General features: G+C 49.0%; 8 protein-coding genes and 1 non-coding gene across 9 annotated transcripts in view; 7 read left to right on the forward strand and 2 right to left on the reverse strand.

The window, feature by feature from the left end:
• The window catches only part of FMAN_01573 (uncharacterized protein), a gene marked incomplete at both ends in the record, with an annotated part of 1,604 nt that extends 372 nt beyond the window's left edge, over positions 1–1,232 (forward strand). The window contains 2 exons of the mRNA XM_041820478.1: positions 354–728; positions 780–1,232. Coding sequence (XP_041676914.1) covers positions 354–728; positions 780–1,232 — 828 coding nt within the window. The remainder of the gene's footprint in view (positions 1–353; positions 729–779) is intronic.
• A 768-nt stretch (positions 1,233–2,000) lies between these two features.
• Positions 2,001–2,833, forward strand: FMAN_01574 (uncharacterized protein; the record flags this gene model as incomplete). The annotated part of the gene is made up of 2 exons (XM_041820490.1): positions 2,001–2,392; positions 2,452–2,833. The coding sequence occupies 2 exons, from the start codon at positions 2,001–2,003 to the stop codon at positions 2,831–2,833; spliced, it is 774 nt and encodes a 257-aa protein (XP_041676915.1).
• Positions 2,834–3,863: 1,030 nt separating this feature from the next.
• Positions 3,864–4,497, forward strand: FMAN_01575 (putative glomerulosclerosis protein Mpv17; the record flags this gene model as incomplete). The annotated part of the gene is made up of 3 exons (XM_041820501.1): positions 3,864–3,883; positions 3,936–4,096; positions 4,151–4,497. The coding sequence occupies 3 exons, from the start codon at positions 3,864–3,866 to the stop codon at positions 4,495–4,497; spliced, it is 528 nt and encodes a 175-aa protein (XP_041676916.1).
• A 936-nt stretch (positions 4,498–5,433) lies between these two features.
• Positions 5,434–6,495, forward strand: FMAN_01576 (uncharacterized protein; the record flags this gene model as incomplete). The annotated part of the gene is made up of 2 exons (XM_041820512.1): positions 5,434–5,761; positions 5,816–6,495. 2 exons carry the CDS (start codon positions 5,434–5,436, stop codon positions 6,493–6,495), a joined length of 1,008 nt encoding a protein of 335 aa, XP_041676917.1.
• Positions 6,496–7,231: 736 nt separating this feature from the next.
• FMAN_01577 (uncharacterized protein) lies at positions 7,232–10,596 on the forward strand (the record flags this gene model as incomplete). The annotated part of the gene is made up of 4 exons (XM_041820523.1): positions 7,232–7,248; positions 7,304–7,489; positions 7,549–10,338; positions 10,389–10,596. The coding sequence occupies 4 exons, from the start codon at positions 7,232–7,234 to the stop codon at positions 10,594–10,596; spliced, it is 3,201 nt and encodes a 1,066-aa protein (XP_041676918.1).
• Positions 10,597–10,965: 369 nt separating this feature from the next.
• FMAN_01578 (uncharacterized protein) lies at positions 10,966–11,700 on the reverse strand (the record flags this gene model as incomplete). The annotated part of the gene is made up of 1 exon (XM_041820534.1): positions 10,966–11,700. One exon carries the CDS (start codon positions 11,698–11,700, stop codon positions 10,966–10,968), a length of 735 nt encoding a protein of 244 aa, XP_041676919.1.
• A 519-nt stretch (positions 11,701–12,219) lies between these two features.
• Positions 12,220–12,335, reverse strand: rrna18. The gene has a single exon (XR_005994007.1). It is a non-coding gene; the product is annotated as a ribosomal RNA (ribosomal RNA).
• Positions 12,336–13,711: 1,376 nt separating this feature from the next.
• On the forward strand, positions 13,712–14,863 carry FMAN_01579 (uncharacterized protein; the record flags this gene model as incomplete). Its single annotated transcript, XM_041820545.1, has 4 exons — positions 13,712–13,797; positions 13,865–14,073; positions 14,125–14,259; positions 14,310–14,863. 4 exons carry the CDS (start codon positions 13,712–13,714, stop codon positions 14,861–14,863), a joined length of 984 nt encoding a protein of 327 aa, XP_041676920.1.
• Positions 14,864–15,368: 505 nt separating this feature from the next.
• On the forward strand, positions 15,369–16,644 carry FMAN_01580 (uncharacterized protein; the record flags this gene model as incomplete). The annotated part of the gene is made up of 2 exons (XM_041820556.1): positions 15,369–15,546; positions 15,602–16,644. 2 exons carry the CDS (start codon positions 15,369–15,371, stop codon positions 16,642–16,644), a joined length of 1,221 nt encoding a protein of 406 aa, XP_041676921.1.
• Between the last annotated feature and the right edge of the window lie 3,278 nt (positions 16,645–19,922).

Raw genomic sequence — 19,922 nt, forward strand, 5'->3', positions numbered from 1 at the left:
CCCCCCACCTATACCACGGCACATCTCTTGTCAAACCGGTAGTCTTCCATGGCTTCTGGCAGAACGGGACACCTCGAGCGGTCACCGCGTTAAGGCCATAACCAGACCATCTGGGGATATTCACTTCCTTATCAGTCAGCCTTGCTTCATACTGCGCTATGCCTTTACAAACCAGGGACGCGCTCTGACTTGGTTGTTGACAAGTCAATGTCTTGACAAAGTCTAAAGAGCTATGGCCACCGCGTCCTTGTATCCACTCAAGCTCCCCACCCACTTACACTCGACCTTTCATCACTGTCACTTCTAGTCCTCGAGAAACACAAGACAGACAGATTACTAACATTACCTTGCAGGCTGTTGGGCGATTGACTACTATTCTTGAGCTTCTCCGATCTTTCACTGCCGACTATGTTCGCCAGACAAATCTCTTACTTGGTGAGCCCACTGCCGAAGGCTCGCAGGACAACCTCCTCGCCAACTTCGAGCATGCCGCTCAGCAGCTGATAATGCCCATTCCTGAGCTGGCTCCTCCTGTCGAGGAGAAGAAGGAGCGCAAGAAGCGAACCATTGATCCTAACGCGCCCAAGCGTCCTTTGACTCCTTACTTCCTTTACATGCAGCATGCTCGATCCATCATCGCTAATGACCTTGGTTCTGAGGCCCCCAAGGGTGCCGTTCAAGAGGAGGGCCAACGTCGTTGGGCTCACATGGGTCCCCAAGAGAAACAGGTAAGCCACTCTACGTTGAATATTGACTTAGAGGTCACTAACTCTGTCCAGGGCTGGAACAATGCCTATCAGTACAACCTCCGCTTGTACAATGCCCGTGTTCATTCTTACAAGCACGGTAACCCTCTGGCCAAGAACATGACTGATGAGGAGGCCTTGAAGTACGCCGAGGACTTTAATGTTCCCATGTCTGAGATCAAGGACGCTGCTCAGAACGAAGCACCTGCCGACGATCAGGATGCCATTGCTGAACAGCTCCAAGCTGTGGCTGCGGCTCCCGCTATTGACGAGCCTGAGCAGGCTGAGACCCCTGCTAAGACGCCTAAGAAGGCCACTGGCGGCCGTAAGCGCAAGACAGCCACACCTGCTGCCGCCGCTGAGGAAGCCAAGCCTGCCCCCGCTAGCCCTGACAAGAAGCGACGACGCACATCTACCAAGGCTGCCGCTGCCGAACCCCAGGAGGAACCTAAGAAGTCGGGTCGCAAGAAGACTAAGAGTTCTTGAGTGTCCTTCATCTTTTCTTCTCTTTCTTGACAAGCACTTGGTATGCTGTGGCTTTCTTTACTCTCCGTTGAGCTCCTGTCGCAAATTTACTGCGGGGAAGCATGATACCTAAGGAGAGTGCTATATACATAGGGTTCTCTATAGGCGTTTTGGGGGTATCTCTTATTTGCTTGTACTCGTTCTCAGACGGGATGTTAGGGCTTAGGGGTGGTTAAAACAAGGGTTTCATCGACGACACGGCTGGACAGTTGGAGGGATTGCTGAGTTGTATGATGCTTATGTTGTTTGGACGTGCACAGCAATGCCGTAATGATAGCAATGATTTATCATTAAATCCTATTATTCTTGAAAAAGCGAATAGTTGAAGTCTCGGCCCTAGGTGTAATCGAGTCCCAATGTGTATCTGACGTAATAGCATGGCGTTCGTTTTCTAAGATGATAAGGCAGACTTACAGCAATGAATCTGTTGATAACACTATTTCTTATTCTTAAATAGTAATACTCAGTGTTGACTTCACTGAAGGTCTGCTACAGTTAGGCTTGGAGGAACCAATTGCTACGCTCAAGCAGCTATGCTATCTTTTCTCCTTTCACCATTGGTCAGGCCACCTGATAGTGCCAGGCCTCACTTACAAGGGTCTAATCACGAGTCCCTTCCTGCCGCTTTGCAAATACTACCACAGATATGATTCATCTTCTTACAGGAGCAATTTGGCTCATCTCTCCTTTTGCAACTGAGTCTCTTTGTTCATCATAAATCATCTCGATATGCCCAGTGACACCCCTTCAGAAGCTGATTCCACGGCTCACCATCAGCTGCCTGCTTCGCACAGGACTCTTCGCTTAGTCGCGATCGCCTCATTTCTCCCCGCATTTCCCCTCTGTATTGCTCACGGAGTTCTGTCAAACGACGCAGCTCCTGCAGTCGGTCTGGTTCCGCTTGCTTTTTCTTCTGCGGGGAGCTTGTTCCTCCTTCGCCGACGAGGACGAGACGATGGACTTGCGCGCAAGCTCTCACATCCTGTGGTGGCCTTTGCTTTTGATGTGGTACTAGCGGCAGCTTGTATGATTGTGTTGGTCTTTACATGGATTTCGAATGACCAGTTGGCGTCGTTGAGTATGCTGGCAGCATATGCCACTATTCCCCTTCTTGTCAACTTGTCAGAGTCCCTCATTCAGAAGTTCATTGCTTTGCATACAAACTAACACCCTACTTCAGTGTCATTCATCTTATTATCGCTCTGGAGTCATTCTACACGGGTCTTGCTGTCCATAGTATCGTACAATGGCTCGCTTGGCGCACTCTCCCTCCTGACTGCCCACATTGTGACCACCGACTACGCCCAGACTTTCCAGAGCTACCATGGCTTGATCGCCTCCGAGAGCGACGAGATGGAGATTATTCGGCGTTATTTGTGGATGAAGAGAACATGTATCACGATGACGAGACCGAAGAGACGCTACAGCGTGCTGAGAGTGCTGCGCAGGAGGCCGAGGCGCAGCCAGAGGTTGTTGATGTCAGGAAGAAGAATAATCGTAGGAACAGGACAAATACCCCTCCGTCGCGAGATGAACCTGCGTCTCCATGGGGCGCCTCATGATGCATGAATGGCGGAATATTCTTGGAGACTGGGATGTATCAGCTGGGTCAGATGAGCAGACTGGAGTTGTGGTATCAGCTAGACTGTATCAGATTCGATTCTTGAATGGCACCGTATCCCAACGATAGTAGTGACCAGCATTAGTTGAACACCTTTTATCAAGTGTAATTAGCAACACTGAGACATCTCGACTTTCAACGAGGGCTCTGGATTCAACCTTATGCAGACCACAGACTCGTCGGCAGTGTTGTCGTATACAGACCTGTGATATATCCAAGTGCATTCTCCACCGTAGCTCTAGGCCCCTCAAACTCTACGAGTCCAATCAGCGATATCTCAATCGGATCTTCATTTATTATATCAAGCCTCTTTCTCCAGGCTATATCCTAGCATCTTGGGGTAACCTTGACCTCAACTGGCAGCTCCGCATTTCCTGTCATCGCGCGACGGCAAGCCCATGCACATATGTACCGTTATAGCGATAAATTATGAGACATCATTCCACAATCAGCTATCGGTGTGCATGTAACCCCCACTGCGTCCTTATCGGAGCGTGCCCCTAGAAGATCGCCAGCTCCCGCAGTGGGACACAAAAAGTCTGGAGCCCCGGGCAGGTCGCGGTCCAGCTTCTGATGGTGGTTGTTGAGTTTGAGGCTAAATACCACGAGCCAACCTCTATCACAGCGCATTTGCTAATGCTACGTCATGCCCGCTATAGCTTCGATTACCTTTTCTTGAATCTGAAGCTGTAATTTTAACGTGCATTTGCTTAGCATTGAGTTTCTCTGCTTTGTTTATGAGAACCATCCTTCATAAGAAATTTGTTTTCATTTCTCACTCCTCCTAAACCCTGAACCTTTCTTTTTCTACAACCAGCTGTTCTCCTAGCTCGACTCGCCCACAACCAAGTACGCACTATCTTCTCCATTCAACGTTGTGGCTTGTTACCAACATCCCGGGTTTTCGAGAATCTTTACTCCGAAGGACTATTAAACTTCGACTCCGTCCAAACCAGTTCCTGAAAGCAGCCATGGCTTCTTTCATTCGTTGGTCAGTCGAAAAGACTTTATCAATCAGTAACTCCCTACTGATATATAATCAGGTACAACGCCAGGTTGGCTGCGCGTCCACTACTCACTCAGAGTGTTACCACTGCATTTCTCTTTGCTACAGGCGATGTCACAGCTCAGCAGCTCGTTGAAAAGAAAGGCGTTGAGAAGCATGACCTAGTCCGAACAGGTCGAATGGCTCTCTACGGTGGCTGTGGGTTCCTCCAATCTTGAGCCCAACAGCTCGACAATAGTTGACATTTCGCAGTTGTGTTCGGTCCGGTTGCTACAACATGGTTCGCTTTCCTCGCACGCAGGGTCAACGTGCCAGGGAACAAGAAGGCGGAAGTCCTCACTCGGGTCGCCTGCGATCAGCTTGGTTTTGCACCTGTCATGATAGGTGTATTCCTTGGCAGTATGGCCACAATGGAGGGGAAGAGTGCACAGGAACGAATCGACAAGGCCTGGTGGCCAGCCCTGAAGGCCAACTGGATGCTCTGGCCTGCCGTCCAGGTCATCAACTTCTCCCTCATCCCCTTGCAATACCGTCTGTTCTTTGCCAATATCATAGCGATTGGCTGGAACTCTTACCTGAGCTGGGTCAACTCCCAGTAAGAAACACCTCATGCTTCGCAGATTGCCTGCCGGTTCTTTTCACATAGATATAGAAGTGTTTCTGTATTCACGATGGATTGATGTTTCTTTCGAGAATCATCTAGATTTGCTTCATGGGTCGGGGGAGTATATGGTGATGAGGAAATGAGAACACAAGCAGGAATCTCGCTGGATCTGTATCATGTTTCGATAGACACTGAATCCCTGCATAATAAGCCACTCAAACCGTATGGCTACCTATTTGACTTCAAACATTGGGTCTGATTCGAGTTATCTTTCGAGCACGAGGTGGGCTGCCAAGACTCATGAGAAAGCGGCAATCGATCTCCGAGGCGTCCATCGGAAGTTGATCGAACTCAGAGGGGTAAAGGCCATGATAGCCGCTGTAGCTTTCGGTTTCCGCCATTTTGAGTCACTATAGATGCTGCCCTGTCGAAACTGCGGAGAAGCCCCGTGATGAAACTGGGTGCATTGGTTGGGGTATGTCCCATGTTTAGGACAGTGATAGGCTGGTAGACAAAAACACGGTACAAACTGGATCATGAACGTCCCATGAGTTGGCTTGAACGGGTCACATGAGTGGTTTGCTTAGCCAAAAACAGAGTAGGAGAAAGATGACAGTATTATTGGCTTATAATCAAGAACCTAGACAATTGCTGAGAAACATAGAGTAAAGATTCTTATATTTTAGCTCTCTGCCCATCCTTGAATGTGATGCTTTTTATGCCCTCAACTCATCAAAGCCGTTATCGCTGCCTTAGGCCACAAATAGTTAGCGTCAGTACGTTGGCCCATCGCAGCGCAGCCTTTTCCCAAGCGGCCAAATCCGGGTTTTGTAGATAGAACCGAACAACATCAGGAACTCATCCTGACCCTCAAACCCGCCCTCTCCTCCTCTCTCTCACGCAGCGGCTCCTCTGCGCCTGGTAACACATCATGTTGCCTTCTTCTATGCGCCGAGTCGTCTCCTCAGCCGTCTCCTCGACCCCTCAGACCGGTGTCGTTTCCGTCCTTGCCTCAGCCACTTCAAAGACCACTCCCGTCTTTGTTCGAAATCAGCAGCGACGATGTTCTTCTTCAAAACCTTCGAAATCTGACAACGGAGCAAACGAGATCTCAGCTGGCCAGTCGGTGCCTGCTGCTACATCACCAAAGTCTGGCAATGAGAAGCGAAAGCGAAAGAGCAGCAAGGATGCTTCCGATCGAGCGGCTTCCATGAGAAAGTTGCCAAGCGTTCCCAACACGCATCACATGTCACAAGAAGGTAAAGATTTGGATATACATCGCTCATAGGAGGGACGGTTGCTAATTGTCGCAGCTCTGGGGCTATCAAGTTTCTTCTCACTACACAGGCCCATCTCGGTCACTCAGACCATGCCCCGAGCGGTTTCCGATGAGCACTTCGCCTCCATCTTTGCCTCCCGAAACAGAAGCAACAAGATGGCTGATACAGATTCCACTCTCTCCAGCGCTATCGAACAGTTGGAAGGGCCTATGGCTCAGATGACCATTGGTGGAGGACACGAGGGCCAGGAAGGAATGCACAAGGTTGATATCAAGAACCCCGATGGTACCGAGTCCAGCATGTATCTCCAGATCGACACCATGTCGGGCGAATTCCTGCCTTTCCGGCCTCCACCTCTGCCTCAACCCCAGGCTGCTGGTCAGGCAGATAGTGCCGTTGCCGATATCGAAGCCGCCGAGGACGTTCCCCAACACCGGATGTACAAGGCTCTTTTCACCATCGAGGAGTCCATCGATCCGGATGGCCAAGTCCGTATCATGGCTCACAGCCCTCAGATTGTGCAGGACAACCAACCGCGAAGCTTCCTCGAGCGTCTGGCTCTTCGCCAGCTCAAGTTCGACGAGGCCCAGGGCCGCCGAGACATGCACGCCATCAGCGTGAAACGACAACGAAAGCTCAGGATGAAGAAGAAGAAGTATAAGAAGCTTATGAAGAGGACACGAGTCCTGCGCCGCAAGTTGGATCGAACTTAGACAAATGTACATATTTCCCTGGTTGTTGGAGTCATGTTCCTCATTTTGATCTCTCGCATACGGGGCATATCGAAGGATATTTTTCATTCGTGGTGTCTGGGAATTGGAGAAGAAGATCTCTCACTTTGAGTTTGGGCTGTGGCATCGCGCTTTGAGACTTTTCTTATGTTTCCATAGACTCGCGCAGGTAACAAGCATCATGTTCAAATGGTTGAGATATCTTCCGTGGTGACCTCCGTCTCAGATACGCGAGTCATGTATAAATAGCTGTACAATTCACCTGTTGGTCCTCAAACATAGGTAATTTAGGTTCAAGTAACGTCGATCTTGATATCAAAAGCTTATGTGTTGTGACTGATATGTCAAGAATAAGTTAGTAATGCAGTAAAAGTCATATAGCTCATATCGAAAGCCTCCAATAGGTCAAAGAAACATCTCGTGAGTTACAAAGTCAATCAAAATTGGCCAAGGTATTTTACATCCATGTCCCTCAGACCATAAACAACCTCTTAAAGACTGAGCGCCACTATATTCAACCTCTAGAGTTCTCGGTGACTGAAGCTTGGTTCGGTAGAGGCCCCACTCCAACCTATCTTACCAAAGTTCACCGCCCGGCAGAAACTTATCGACCGCCAAAATTTTGGATTTTTGAGACGCTGGGTCCCACCTCGAAAACGAGATCGCATTTGCGCCAGCGTATTTTCAGAACAATTGATCTGAAGACGAACCTGAAAAGATGCAGCGCAAGGCGGTGTAAGTGTTAATACTATGATGTAGCCCTGAATCTCTTCAACTGACATCGTTATAGTGACTCGCGCATTCCAGCGCTCATTCAAAATGGCCTGCAGGAAAAGAAGAGAAGCTTCTTCGTCGTGGTGGGAGACAGGTCGAAGGACGTGATCGTGCGTCTGCATTATATCATGTCCCAGTTTGATATCAAGCAGAACAAATCAGTTCTTTGGGCTTACAAGAACAAGCTCTTGGGCTTCACCAGGTTAGTAGATCTTGACAATCTCTTTCCTCGAGGCGACACAGCTAACCCAAGCTTTACAGTCACCGAAAGAAGCGCGAGCAAAAGATCAAGAAGGAGATCAAGCGAGGAATTCGAGAAGCCAATACCGAGGACCCCTTCGAGCTGTTCGTATCGCTACACAATATTCGATATACCTACTATAAGGAGACCGACAAGATCCTAGGTCAGACCTTCGGCATGTGTATTCTCCAGGACTTCGAGGCCATTACCCCCAATATTCTCGCCCGAACGATCGAAACTGTCGAGGGTGGTGGATTGGTTGTTTTGCTCCTCAAGGGCATGAACAGTTTGAAGCAGCTTTACAGCCTGTCAATGGATGTCCACTCACGTTATAGGACAGAGGCCCACGACGATGTAGTGGCGCGTTTCAACGAGCGATTTATTCTCTCTCTGGGAAGCTGCAACTCTTGCTTGGTTATTGATGACGAGATGAACGTTCTCCCTATCTCAGGCGGAAAGGGTGTGAAGAAGCTTCCTCCTCCGGACCTCGACAATCCCAAGACAGAGTCGCAAATTGAGCTTGAGGCCATGAAGGAGCAGAACGAGGGACGACAGCCCGTAGGACCTCTTATTTCTCTTGCCAAGACTGTCGACCAGGCCAAAGCTCTTATCACATTCACAGATGCCATCGCTGAGAAAACCCTACGGAGCACAGTTACTCTTACTGCTGCTCGTGGTCGTGGAAAGTCTGCGGCTATGGGTGTCGCTGTCGCAGCTGCTGTTGCGTATGGATACAGCAACATTTTTATCACCTCTCCCTCACCTGAGAACTTGAAGACTCTGTTTGAGTTTGTCTTCAAGGGTTTTGACGAGTTGGGCTATGCTGACCACGCCGATTACTCTATTATTCAGAGTACAAACCCCGACTTCAACAAGGCCATCGTTCGAGTCAACATTCACAGACAGCACAGACAGACCATTCAGTACATTCGACCTCAAGATGCACACGTGTTAGGGCAGGCCGAGTTGGTGGTTATCGATGAGGCTGCGGCTATTCCTCTGCCTCTTGTGAAGAAGCTCATGGGCCCTTATCTTGTCTTCATGGCTTCTACTATCAACGGTTATGAGGGTACAGGTCGATCTCTTTCTCTCAAGCTCATCAAACAGTTGCGAGACCAGTCGCGCACTGCTACCACAGCTGGCGAGGGCATGGAGATCACTGATCGATCAACTGGTAAGACCTCAAAGACCGAGGAGTTCCAGGCAGGACGAAAGCTGCGAGAGATCACATTGTCTGAGCCTATTCGATATGCCCAGGGAGATGCTGTCGAGAAGTGGCTCAACACGGTTCTCTGCCTCGACGCGACTCTGCCCAAGGCCAAGTCGAATATCAACGGATGCCCCGACCCTACACAATGTCAGCTCTTGAACGTCAACCGAGATACTTTATTCTCCTTTCACCCCGTGTCCGAGAAGTTCCTTCAGCAAATGGTTGCGTTGTATGTAGCTAGCCACTACAAGAACTCGCCAGACGACCTTCAACTCATGAGTGATGCCCCCGCACACGAGCTCTTCGTTCTTGTTCCTCCTGTTTCTGAGGATAGCTCCAGACTACCCGAGCCTCTGTGTGTCATTCAGGTTTCGCTGGAAGGAAAGATCAGCAGACAGAGCGTCCTTAACAGTCTGAGCCGAGGACAGCGACCATCTGGTGATCTCATTCCTTGGCTTGTCAGCCAGCAATTCCAAGACGAGGAATTTGCTTCCCTATCTGGTGCCCGAGTGGTTCGTATTGCCACAAACCCTGAGTATGTTTCAATGGGATACGGTTCCAAGGCTTTGGAACTGCTCGTTGACTACTACGAAGGGCGCTTCGCCAATCTATCCGAAGATGAGGATCAGATTATGGAGGAGACAATGACTCGAGTTACTGATGCTGAGCTCGCCAATGCCAACTTGCTCGACGATGACATCAAGGTTCGGGATATCAATAAGATGCCTCCCTTGTTCGCCAAGCTGTCAGAGAAGAAACCCGAGCGACTTGACTATGTTGGTGTTAGCTACGGATTGACTCAGCCTCTTCACAAATTCTGGAAGAAGGCCTCCTTCGCGCCCGTCTACTTAAGACAGACTGCCAACGATCTGACTGGTGAGCACACATGCGTCATGCTGCGGCCCCTTGAGAACAGTGAGGACCGAAGCTGGCTCGGTGCTTTTTCCAGAGATTTCCAGAAGCGTTTCCTGTCCCTCCTGTCTTACCAGTTCCGCACATTCACTCCTATCACTGCCCTTAGTATCGACGAGGCCGCCAAGTTGGGAGCGCAGCTGGACTCAGTTGAAGTTCAACCATTGACCAAGGCTGATCTTGATGTCTATATGAGCCCTTTCGACCTGAAGCGACTCGAGTCATATGCCAACAACATGCTTGACTACCACGTTGTTCTCGATCTTGTTCCAACCATCGCCCACCTCTATTTCACAGGACGCATCAAGGGAGATGTTACTTTATCAGGCGTCCAGCAGGCTGTCATGCTGGCTCTTGGTCTGCAGCGCAAAGATATCGATGTGGTTGCCCAGGAGATTAACATGTCCACCTCTCAAGCCCTTGCTATGTTCATTAAGATGATGCGAAAGGTTACTAAACACTTCGCCGGTCTCGTCTCTGAAGCTGTGGGCGCAGAACTTCCCAAGGCTGAACGTCTTGGTGTGAGTCGCGAGAATGCTAGTGGCGCACACGACGATGAGATCGTCGATGAACGTTACGTTCCTCTGACTACAACATTGGACGACGAACTCGAGGAGGGTGGTGATGAAGCGATGAGGGAGCTCAAGAAGAAGCAAAGAGAGCTCATTGACTCTTTGCCCCTTGACCAGTAAGCTTCACTGAGATACACATGCAAGGACATCTGCTAACAAAAAATAGATATGAGATTGAAGGAGATACTCCTGCTTGGGAAGAGGCGGAAAAACAGGTACTGAGTGCGACAAAGCAGGGCAAGTCAAACCCTGTGGTCAGCGTAAAGTCAGCCAAGCAAAAGAGAAAGGCCGGCGGCCAGACAGCGGCTGAGGTGTATGAGGAGGCATTTGGCGAGAAGAAGAAGAAGAGCAAGAGGGTGAAAAAGTCGGCGTGAAAGTGATGAAGAATATCCTAAAGTTAGGTTTGGCACATGGAACGGCGTTTTTCTCGATAGACAGACGTGTTTAATCAATATACTGTTTCAATATGACTGCATTTTACTGACTAAGGGGGATTGTCAATGGTTTGAGTAAGGAGGTCAGCTTGTATTAGAAATACTTCCATTAAGCAATGATATCTGCGTGGAAATTAGGGGTATCAATTTGTTGCTGTGCTACAGTTACAAAAAAGCTCTATGGTTTTATCACCAAAACTCGGAAGACTGTACATCCAATGCGAGTTGAGTGCCTTCATTCTTCCACCAGGGAAGTCCCCAAGTCTATCCTTCAAAATTACACCCAAATGTCGTTCCCAGAAACTTCTCTTATTCAACAAAATCACCGTCACGTCCCAGGTCCATCATAGAGAAGAACAAGTTCATGATAGAGACGGCCGGCTCCTTGTACTCTCGAACGAGTTTGGGTTCAGGATCGCGGGCACGGTCGGGGACATCACCGTAGAACAGATCTTCGGGGTCAACCTCAGAGGCCTCGGAGGCGGCATCGTTCAAAATCTCGTTTTCTTGAGTTGAGTTCTCGCTGTCAGCATCGTAACTATCTTCATTGCCATCTTGATTACTCCCTTCTCCAAAGTCTGTATCTGTATCGGTATCTGCAGACTCGAGACTGTCGAAAGACGTGACGGATTCAAGGTCTCCCATCATATCCTGGCGAATCAAGAACATAAAACTCTCGGGCTTCTTGCGAGGAGGAATAGGCTTCTTCTGAAAATACTCACGAGCAAACTGATCCTCCCATTCCTCCAACTTCTCATGAGCGACGAATTCACGGGCCAATTTGATCTCAGGACCCTCGTTCCGGGCGTTCCCAAAACCTGGGAGGATGCTTCCAAACCACGAGAGGCAGATGTTATTATTGGGACAACCTGTGAGCATAGGCTGGAACTGTTTCATACGAAACTTACAGTCCCATGCTGGCGGGATATGTCGTCGCTCGCGGTTAGCCACTTGTGCATCGACGTACCAGCTGTGACAAGGGGTGACATAGATACCAATGTTGTCACCACAATGGCAGCATTGCTGGACGACCTCTTGACACATTTTTGGTGATGTTTTCTGTGGTTTCTGGGAGTTTGTTCTGAAGTATTGTGGTAACAACTGTGTTTCAGGTATGGACAAGTGGTTGATTCCTGAAGGGCATGTGTAAGGAAGGGGAAGGGTTTTGGGAACTAGCATTCTACGAGAGGACAGAGCTGAACTATTGGACAACGAACACTGTAAAGTGAACAGCTGAGACTTGAAGAAACAGTGGCACACTGAACAATGAGTAGCAGTGACAGTGGCAGCGAGTTGCTATGTGAGGACAAAGACGTGATTCGCTGGAGAACATGTAGCCACTGGTTCCTAACCATGGCCTGGACTATTTACAACGGAATGGGATTCGACTTGAATCAAAGTCTGGTAAGGTATCAAGTTGTCTCTTATTTCGATCATTGTTTCTGGGTGTTTATTGTTTCTGAGCATCTGTCGATGATGGGCGACTGACACAAGACAACAAAATCTCACCACCACAATACAGCTTCAAACCACCAAAAATATAACGAATAAGCAAAGCAAAAGAACATACAACACCAGGTATTCGCTGGTCGTCACCGACCCAACTACTAATCCGGCGCTTCGCGGCTTGACTCTGGGGGAACAGACGGGACCCCGTATTCTCCACGAGCTGTGGTTGTATGTGGCAGATCGAAAAGCACAACAGCAAGATGAAGGTGAATTCAGATAGCATATTCAATAGACTCCTTACTTTACTCGTAATTTACCTTTTGTCTCATAACGCTCGCCTTTCAGGACTTTCTCCGCTCCCAACTGGTGCCTGGCTGGAGCAGCTCTCGTTCGGACAAGTCTAAGGTGTTAGTGAGCTACAAACCTCTTGAACGACTCCAAGATCGTGAGACACAAAGTATGCGACAGTTTGGATCAAATGATCACTGTCACTCCGAACCGCTTCTGGATCTAGGTTAATACAAGGTCCGCAATGCTTCCATTTCAAGGATGATCGTGGCCCAACATTCAGGGCATAAGCGACTTGTTCGCGACACACGATGATTTATATTCTCTCTCTCTCTTCTCTTCTGCAAGGGGCTCAGTATGTAAGGTGTTATCGAATTCTTCAATTGTTTCAAGGTGTTGTGGGATGGATAGATCTGAAATTGTCTGTGTTGGATGGAACTTATAGACGAAATACCTATGTGAAGTAGAGATGTACGTAGATTATTTGCACCCATTACTATGAATAATGGTAGACGAACACAATACAACTTGAGGGGTGAACAGTGATTGGTTGTTCAAGTGGCGATATGAAAGAGACTTGAAGCATGTCAGTATATCACGGAGGTCCAAGGTGCGGTCCCGTATCATGCGGAGGATTACTCGAACTAGGTACGCAAAACTCGAATCATTAACAACAGTGTTTCTACTCACAGCAAGTCCCATACTATCAGCAATTGAGCGCCCTCGGAGAGAAAGAAGACTTGTGACGTTAAGATATCCCAAACTTACCCAAGTCTTTTTAGTACTTGGGGTAGAGGTCCTAAGTTTCTTGCCTCTCCCAGAGAGTATCTCATACTACGATCAGACGAGAAAAGGTTGGTTGATAGGAGGGATAGAAGAAAGATGGAGAGAACATCAGTATAACCGATTTTTGCATTCTCCATATTCAGAGACACCTCCACCAACAACCTTTCTTCGCCATGAGCAGGGTTTTTTTATTTGGCCCTCCGACGTGGTATGCATCAGTTCACAGGCATGACCTGATAGGACACAGTGTAATACTTTCGAGACACGCCTTTGTCTCAATGAAACACAACCGTGTAAGTGACAGGCCATCAATACAACCCCACCGCGGGGTACCAAACATGGAGAAGGAAAATGGTATCTCATGAGACTTACGAGTCCAACTCGGATCATGCTATACTAGTATAGATACAAGTAAGCATTAGAATCTAACAAAACCTTGTATAATCGTCGAATAAGAAACAAAAGACACAATTTCCGTGCCCAAGTCCGCAAAGGCGCAGCACCAATCCTTAATCCTCTATATCCGATTATCATGCACGTTCTTGGGGTTCCAACCTTGAGTGCTCCGATCTCGGCGGTGGCTCCGGCAACGTTGGCATTGTTCTTGATCATTCCCATGTAAGCAATCCGGGTATAAAGAGGCAGTAAATCCTCTTGTTTCATACTCTTGGATTCATTCATACAGTTCACACTCTTTACAATCGCAACGATGGCCGAACAGAAAGATAGATGGTCTACCAACGTGCGTGTTCGTTGTCGTTGGGGGAGCTTCACACTTACACCAAATCCAGGCTTACCAGCACTCAGCTTCTTTTGTCCCCAAGCTGGCAACAAAAGTTGTTCAATGGCTTAATTTACAGAAAGACGATGTCCTTCTTGATATCGGATGTGGAGGTATGTACTTGAGTCCCAACTGGGACCATAGACCAGAGACTGATCGTCTAGATGGCATCTTGAATGCCGAGTTCGCAAAGATCTTGGCACAGGGAAGCGGTTCGATGCATGGCGTTGATAGCTCAGCTTCCATGATTGAAGCTGCCAGAGAGCTATGCAAAGGTTCTCAGAACGCTACCTTTGATGGTAAGCCAATCAACCTAACTGCTTATCCCTGATTCACTGACTATTTGTAGTCTTGGACGCTACCCAGCTCGTCTCTAAGCCAGAATTGCAAAAAGGAGCATTCACCAAGGTTTTTTCCAATGCAGCTATGCACTGGATTCTCCGCCCAGAAGATACTCGTGCTCAGTTCTTCAAGGGTGTCTACGCTTCACTGGCCCCTGGTGGTTCATTCGTCTTCGAGATGGGCGGTTTCGGTAACGTTTCTGAAATGCGAACTGCTGCTCTTAGTGCTGTTGGTCGTCGCATTGGTATGGAAGCCGCTCTTGCAGCTGATCCATGGTTCTTCCCTGACGAAGCATGGGTCACAAAGGCGCTGCAAGACGTAGGCTTCGTTGTTGAACGGGCTGAGCGGGAGTGGCGGCCAACACCAACTGACAAAGGCGGTGTTGAGGGTTGGATTAGACTCATGGCAAGTCAGTTCATAGATGCCATTTCAGATGAGAAGGAGAGGGAGGAAGCTGTGCAGGAATGCGTGGGCGTGCTGAGGGAGGTCTGTCGTAATCCTTCTGGTAGGGAGACGATACATTATGTGAGGCTCAGAGGCGTAGCGAGGAAGCCTGAATAGTGGTGAACCATGAGCTAGGTATGACTGATAGTAACTGTAGCATGGGGAAACGTCAAATAGAAACGCCTCTCCATCTTGATAGAAATCTTGTTAGTGGTATTAAAGCTCCACCGATATCGGTGCATCATTGTGAGGATCTTCTAGAACGATGCCCGGCCGTAAGAATGCAAGTTGCGGTGATTAGTCAGTCACGTCAGTGAAGCTCGGAAATTTCTAGGCGACTTGCGTCAGCGTCTGTAACTGCGAATTGTTCAAGTCTCGTGCAATCACTTGCCCCAGGGGCAATAAAGCCCAAGGCACCTAGACTTTACGTGGCCTATTGACCTCCAGTGGTTCCTCCAAAATACTTACTTCCTGAATATAATGAATCCTTTTGTATTACATCAAGATTGCATTCTAGATGATACCTAGCTCATGAAGTCATTTCTTCCATCTCTATTGCGCTGAAACACCTGCATCGATCGTGAAACCACCACAACTTACCCTGCAAAGGCACGACATCATCATGCCCGAACACGATGCACTCGTGTTGTCGTATAGCCACTTGGCCAAGCTTCCCAGAGCGAACGATGCCCTGCAGACCTTGAAGAAAGTAGCTTCCCTTGTGAAGCCTATAATGCGAGCGCGCAACTGGAAAGTCCGAGAGTTGGCCGAGTTCTATCCTGAACAACATAATCTTTTAGGTAGGCCCCAGATGAACTTCTCCAGGTCATCGACCATATTAAATGTAGTTCATAGGTCTCAATATCAACCGAGGAGCCAAGATATGTCTTCGTTTGCGACATGCTGGGGATAAAAACCAGTTTATGCCTATCGAAAGTGTTGTCGATACAATGCTACACGAGTTGTCGCACATAGTCCACGGCCCTCACGATGCCAGGTTTCATGCTCTTTGGGATCAGCTCAGAGATGAGCACGAGGGTCTGGTTCTTAAAGGCTACACAGGAGAAGGCTTCCTCTCAGAGGGGCGGCGTCTTGGAGGCTCAAGAATACCACCCCTTGAAGCTCGTCGAGTGGCACGAGAGGCTGCAGAGAAGCGACGAGCTCGCCCCGGTACTGGATCAGGCAAACGTCTAGGGGGCTCTGCTCCTCGGCCAGGTGAAGATATTCGGAGAGTAATTGCGGATGCTGCCGAGCGGCGGAGCAGGATCCTCAAGGGTTGTGGCACAGATAACCTCAGCGAAACTCAAATTCGCAACATTTCAGACAATGCCACAAAGAACGGTTTTCGAACACAGGCCGAAGAAGACGAGGCTAATGATGCAGCCATAGCTCAAGCCCTGTGGGAACTAGTGCAAGAAGACAAATCTGTCGAATACGGCAACTCTTACATCGCTCCCATGGCGGACAACCCAACTGGAAATGGAGGCGGATCAGTAATCCCGCATAGGGGACCTGGTGGTAGTTCGGAGAGGTCTAGAGAGCCTCCAGGCTGGACATGCAGCACTTGTACTCTGCACAATCCTGCTAACTATCTATGTTGTGACGCCTGTGGGATGGAGCGGTCCGAGATGAGTCCAAGGTCACAACAGGTTAAGAAAAACCGCCGATCCAGATCGCCAGTATCGCAACCTGCTGTTATTGACTTGACGACTTCGAGTCCGCCACGAGATCGGCAGAAGTCTGCCACAACATCGCGGAATTCAAGACCAAGAGTCACAAGTCAAGAAGCTGCATCGTCGGGACCACAGATGTGGGAATGTAGTTTTTGTGGGACGGTCATGGAAAAGAAGTGGTGGACTTGTTCGACATGTGGGAAAATCAAGGACAATTCACGATAGTTAGTTTGAGAATTGCGCTGCGGTTGGTCAACAATACGAACTGGGGAGAATCAATGCCTTGAACCCTTGTTTCTCGTGTCTTGGTTGTCGATCAATAATGACTTCATAGACGCTGGGTCTTGGTCTTTAAGGATTAAGTCTGCGACAGTCTCAAGCAAGTGCGGGTTTTTTTTTTCTTCTTTCCCTCTGGAGCGAGGCCAAGACGCAGGGGCCAAGTCAACCAAGATCGTATTGAGATTCCCAAGAGAAAAAAAGATGATATTAATGAGACTTTGCAGGATCCGGAAAGGCGCCGATTGGAACTGGAGATGATCTGCAAGGCGGGCTTGGACGCCATCGGAGCTTGTAACAATTAGACCCTAGCAGAAACCGGGCGGGTTGGGGACAGAGGCATTCGGGTGAAACAACAAAAGATGGAGGAAAAAGAAGTGCTTACGCTTGAAGCGGCTGATGAGGAACAGCCAAGCAGAAAGGTGCAGCAAATAACTGTTAGGTATCCTGCATGAAAATGCTATAGGATGCATCTGCGAGATGCCTTTGCGGTTCCAGCTTGGGTTTAGTTGGCATGCCAAGAGATTGATGTGTTTGCATCCTCCTGCATGAATGGAAGTTGGTGATTTGAAATGCGAATGTGCAAATGACACCGGAGTTTTTCATGCTGGAATCAATTCTGGGCTTGGCCATAAGGTCTAGATGCCGATAGACTCAAGGCCAGACCACTCGAAACAACCACAAATAGACGGCGGCAGTATGCAGCTAACTGTCCGGAATGCATCTGTCGAAGGATAAGTGTGCATTTCATCGTAACACAACCGCTTTATTAGCTGCCAGCTGGCAGAGTAGATTCCAGCCCAGTTGCTAAAACAGGCACATTTGTTGCCCTCAACGGCTAGCTGATCAAGGACAAGCAGTGAAACTTGATGAGTAATTATAAACCCGTTGGAATTGGAACGACTCGGTTTTATACTCACCATCTTTGTGTCCCCAGCATTGAAATGCAAAAAGCGAAAGTGTCTGCGTGGTGCCTGAAAGGCCGCAACACCTCATTCGTCGGTTCCCGCGATCTCCTGTGTCGTGCAGCACATCCATCCCTTGGAAGTGGGGAAACTCGTCCAAAGCCAGCATCAGCGTGGATGGAGATGCGAGTGCAAATGTAACCACATCAGGCGAGATAGTGTTGTACATACTGTAACAAAGCGTTGTGCGCCAGGGACCCATATGCCATATTGTTCAAATGTGTTGACAGCAAACATATGTACTGACGAGGCGGTGATGCCTTGAGGGATTCAATTTTTTGAGTCTGATCGAAAATAGTCTCATTGGGTACCCGTAAGGTATTGATTGATTGTACCGAGATTATGGAATCTCTAGCGTCGAGGAGCTCCCGCTGTTGATGGTGGGCAAATGACAAACAACTCGTCCCGTGATAGGGTAGGTCTGCGAATGAATTGGATGGCTGCGGAGGAGGGTGTTGGTTAGACGCTATGTTGCAACGGTCAATTCAAAAATCCCCATGATGATGATCAGGATCATGTTTAAATGTCCAATATGGCCAATCTGAGGACAGGATTCCAGAGGAGGAAGCCGATGTAGAAAGGTAACTCTCATGGTTCCGCAGCCCCAAAGTCGGGCGGATGACACGGATCAACAGACTTCCGTCACCTTCATCAACTCTGGTCTGTTTCTGTTTCTGCCCTGCCCTGTCTGTTGTTGCGGGGATCGAGGCTATCCATTCCCACGGGATGGCCCTTGTACTTACTGTAGATTAGGCGCCTTATTCTCTTGCCTGAATTGGTCTTCGGGCACATGTTTGAAGCTTGTTGATCGATCAAAGAAATGTGCTCGCATAGTATCGAGCTTTGTGCAACCGTGACCGCAATCGGCTACGGTAAGGTTATTTTGTCCGATTCGGCCCCGTCTCTGCATGAGGCTGGGTTGTTGGTCTTTGTATTCGGTTGGACTTGTTGTGCTTGTTGTACTGTCCAGTACTCTGCTTTCTTAACCTCAAGATGTAACAGACTAGCCGGGGTCTCCCATGTTGGTGAGCAGGAGCAGCTCTATATTGACACGCCAGAGTTAAAGGGACCTAGTTTACGATTCTGGGCTCTCTTAGATGTGATATTCGATTTTGACATTGCGGCATCGGGATCGCATGTTATTGTGCGTTTTCGAGGCTCACGAGGAATCTTCAGCGATCGAGTCTGTGCCCATTTCGAGACAAGGTCTTTCGTTGAAGAACTGTTCACCGCAGAAATCAGGGCTTGCGACTGGAGCCATGCATGCCATGCCATTCTCATGCTCGATCGGCATTTCAAGAACAAGGGAGGGTGAAGTGGGCCCGGCTGTGGAGGCGATCCCGACCCTGGACAACGCCGCGGCGCTCTCTTAGGGGAGCAGCCGGCTTCAACCGCCCCACTCTACAGCACCTCTCAGTGGAGAGGATCCGCACGCCTTGCCCCCCCAGACCCTCTGTGAGGCGCTGAGAGGGGACCTAAGCGACTACCAACAGGGCGTTAGACCCCCGTAAGAACCCTCCACTGCTGAAGGTTGTGAGACCCCGCCCGCTTGTCCCTTGCTCGCTCGCTCGCTCATTGTGTTGGTGGTGGCACCAGCTCTTGCCTATCCTATCACGTACCCCGGCACCAGGAGGAAGGTGACGGGAGGTGTGTCAATTCAGGGTCCTTCCTGTCCTTGGGTGTCGACTGCTTTCCTTCGCGGCTTGGAGTGAAAATCAATACCTATTCCTTTCAACGCTGTTGCACAAGAAAAACCTCGAATGTTTTATTTTCCCTTTGCCTGTATCTTCTCCTACACCAACATCTGATTCAACCTTGACTTTTGTTGTAGAAGCCCGGTCTTCTCCACCTCAAGCCTGGGCTTCCAGCTCATCCTGCTAAAGCTGTCATCTCTATTCCAGCTTTATGGTTCACATTGCCATCTCAGCTGAGCTGTCTCGTTCGTCCACTGGCTTCCTGGTTCAGGCACACCAAAACGTGGTATATCATACTTGTTTTGTTTACAAAGACATCAACTTCTCGTAACTCGCCCTACCATTAACCTCCCTCCCGTTCCTGACCCAAACGAGTAAACCGTCTTGACACGCCCTTCAAAGTCTAATCCCGCCTCCGTCGACGCCGTCCCAAGACTAGCTAGACTTGAGCCACGGATTGCCTGACCTTTACGGCACTTTTCCCTCTGTGCGCCATGCCAATTCCCCGTCGCTGGTCACTTGTCGATTCGAAGTAGATCAACTCCACTGATTGCTTTCTTTTGGACCT

This window comes from Fusarium mangiferae (genome assembly GCF_900044065.1).
Source record: "Fusarium mangiferae strain MRC7560 genome assembly, contig: FMAN_scaffold001, whole genome shotgun sequence".
Classification (NCBI taxonomy): Eukaryota; Fungi; Ascomycota; class Sordariomycetes; order Hypocreales; family Nectriaceae; genus Fusarium; species Fusarium mangiferae.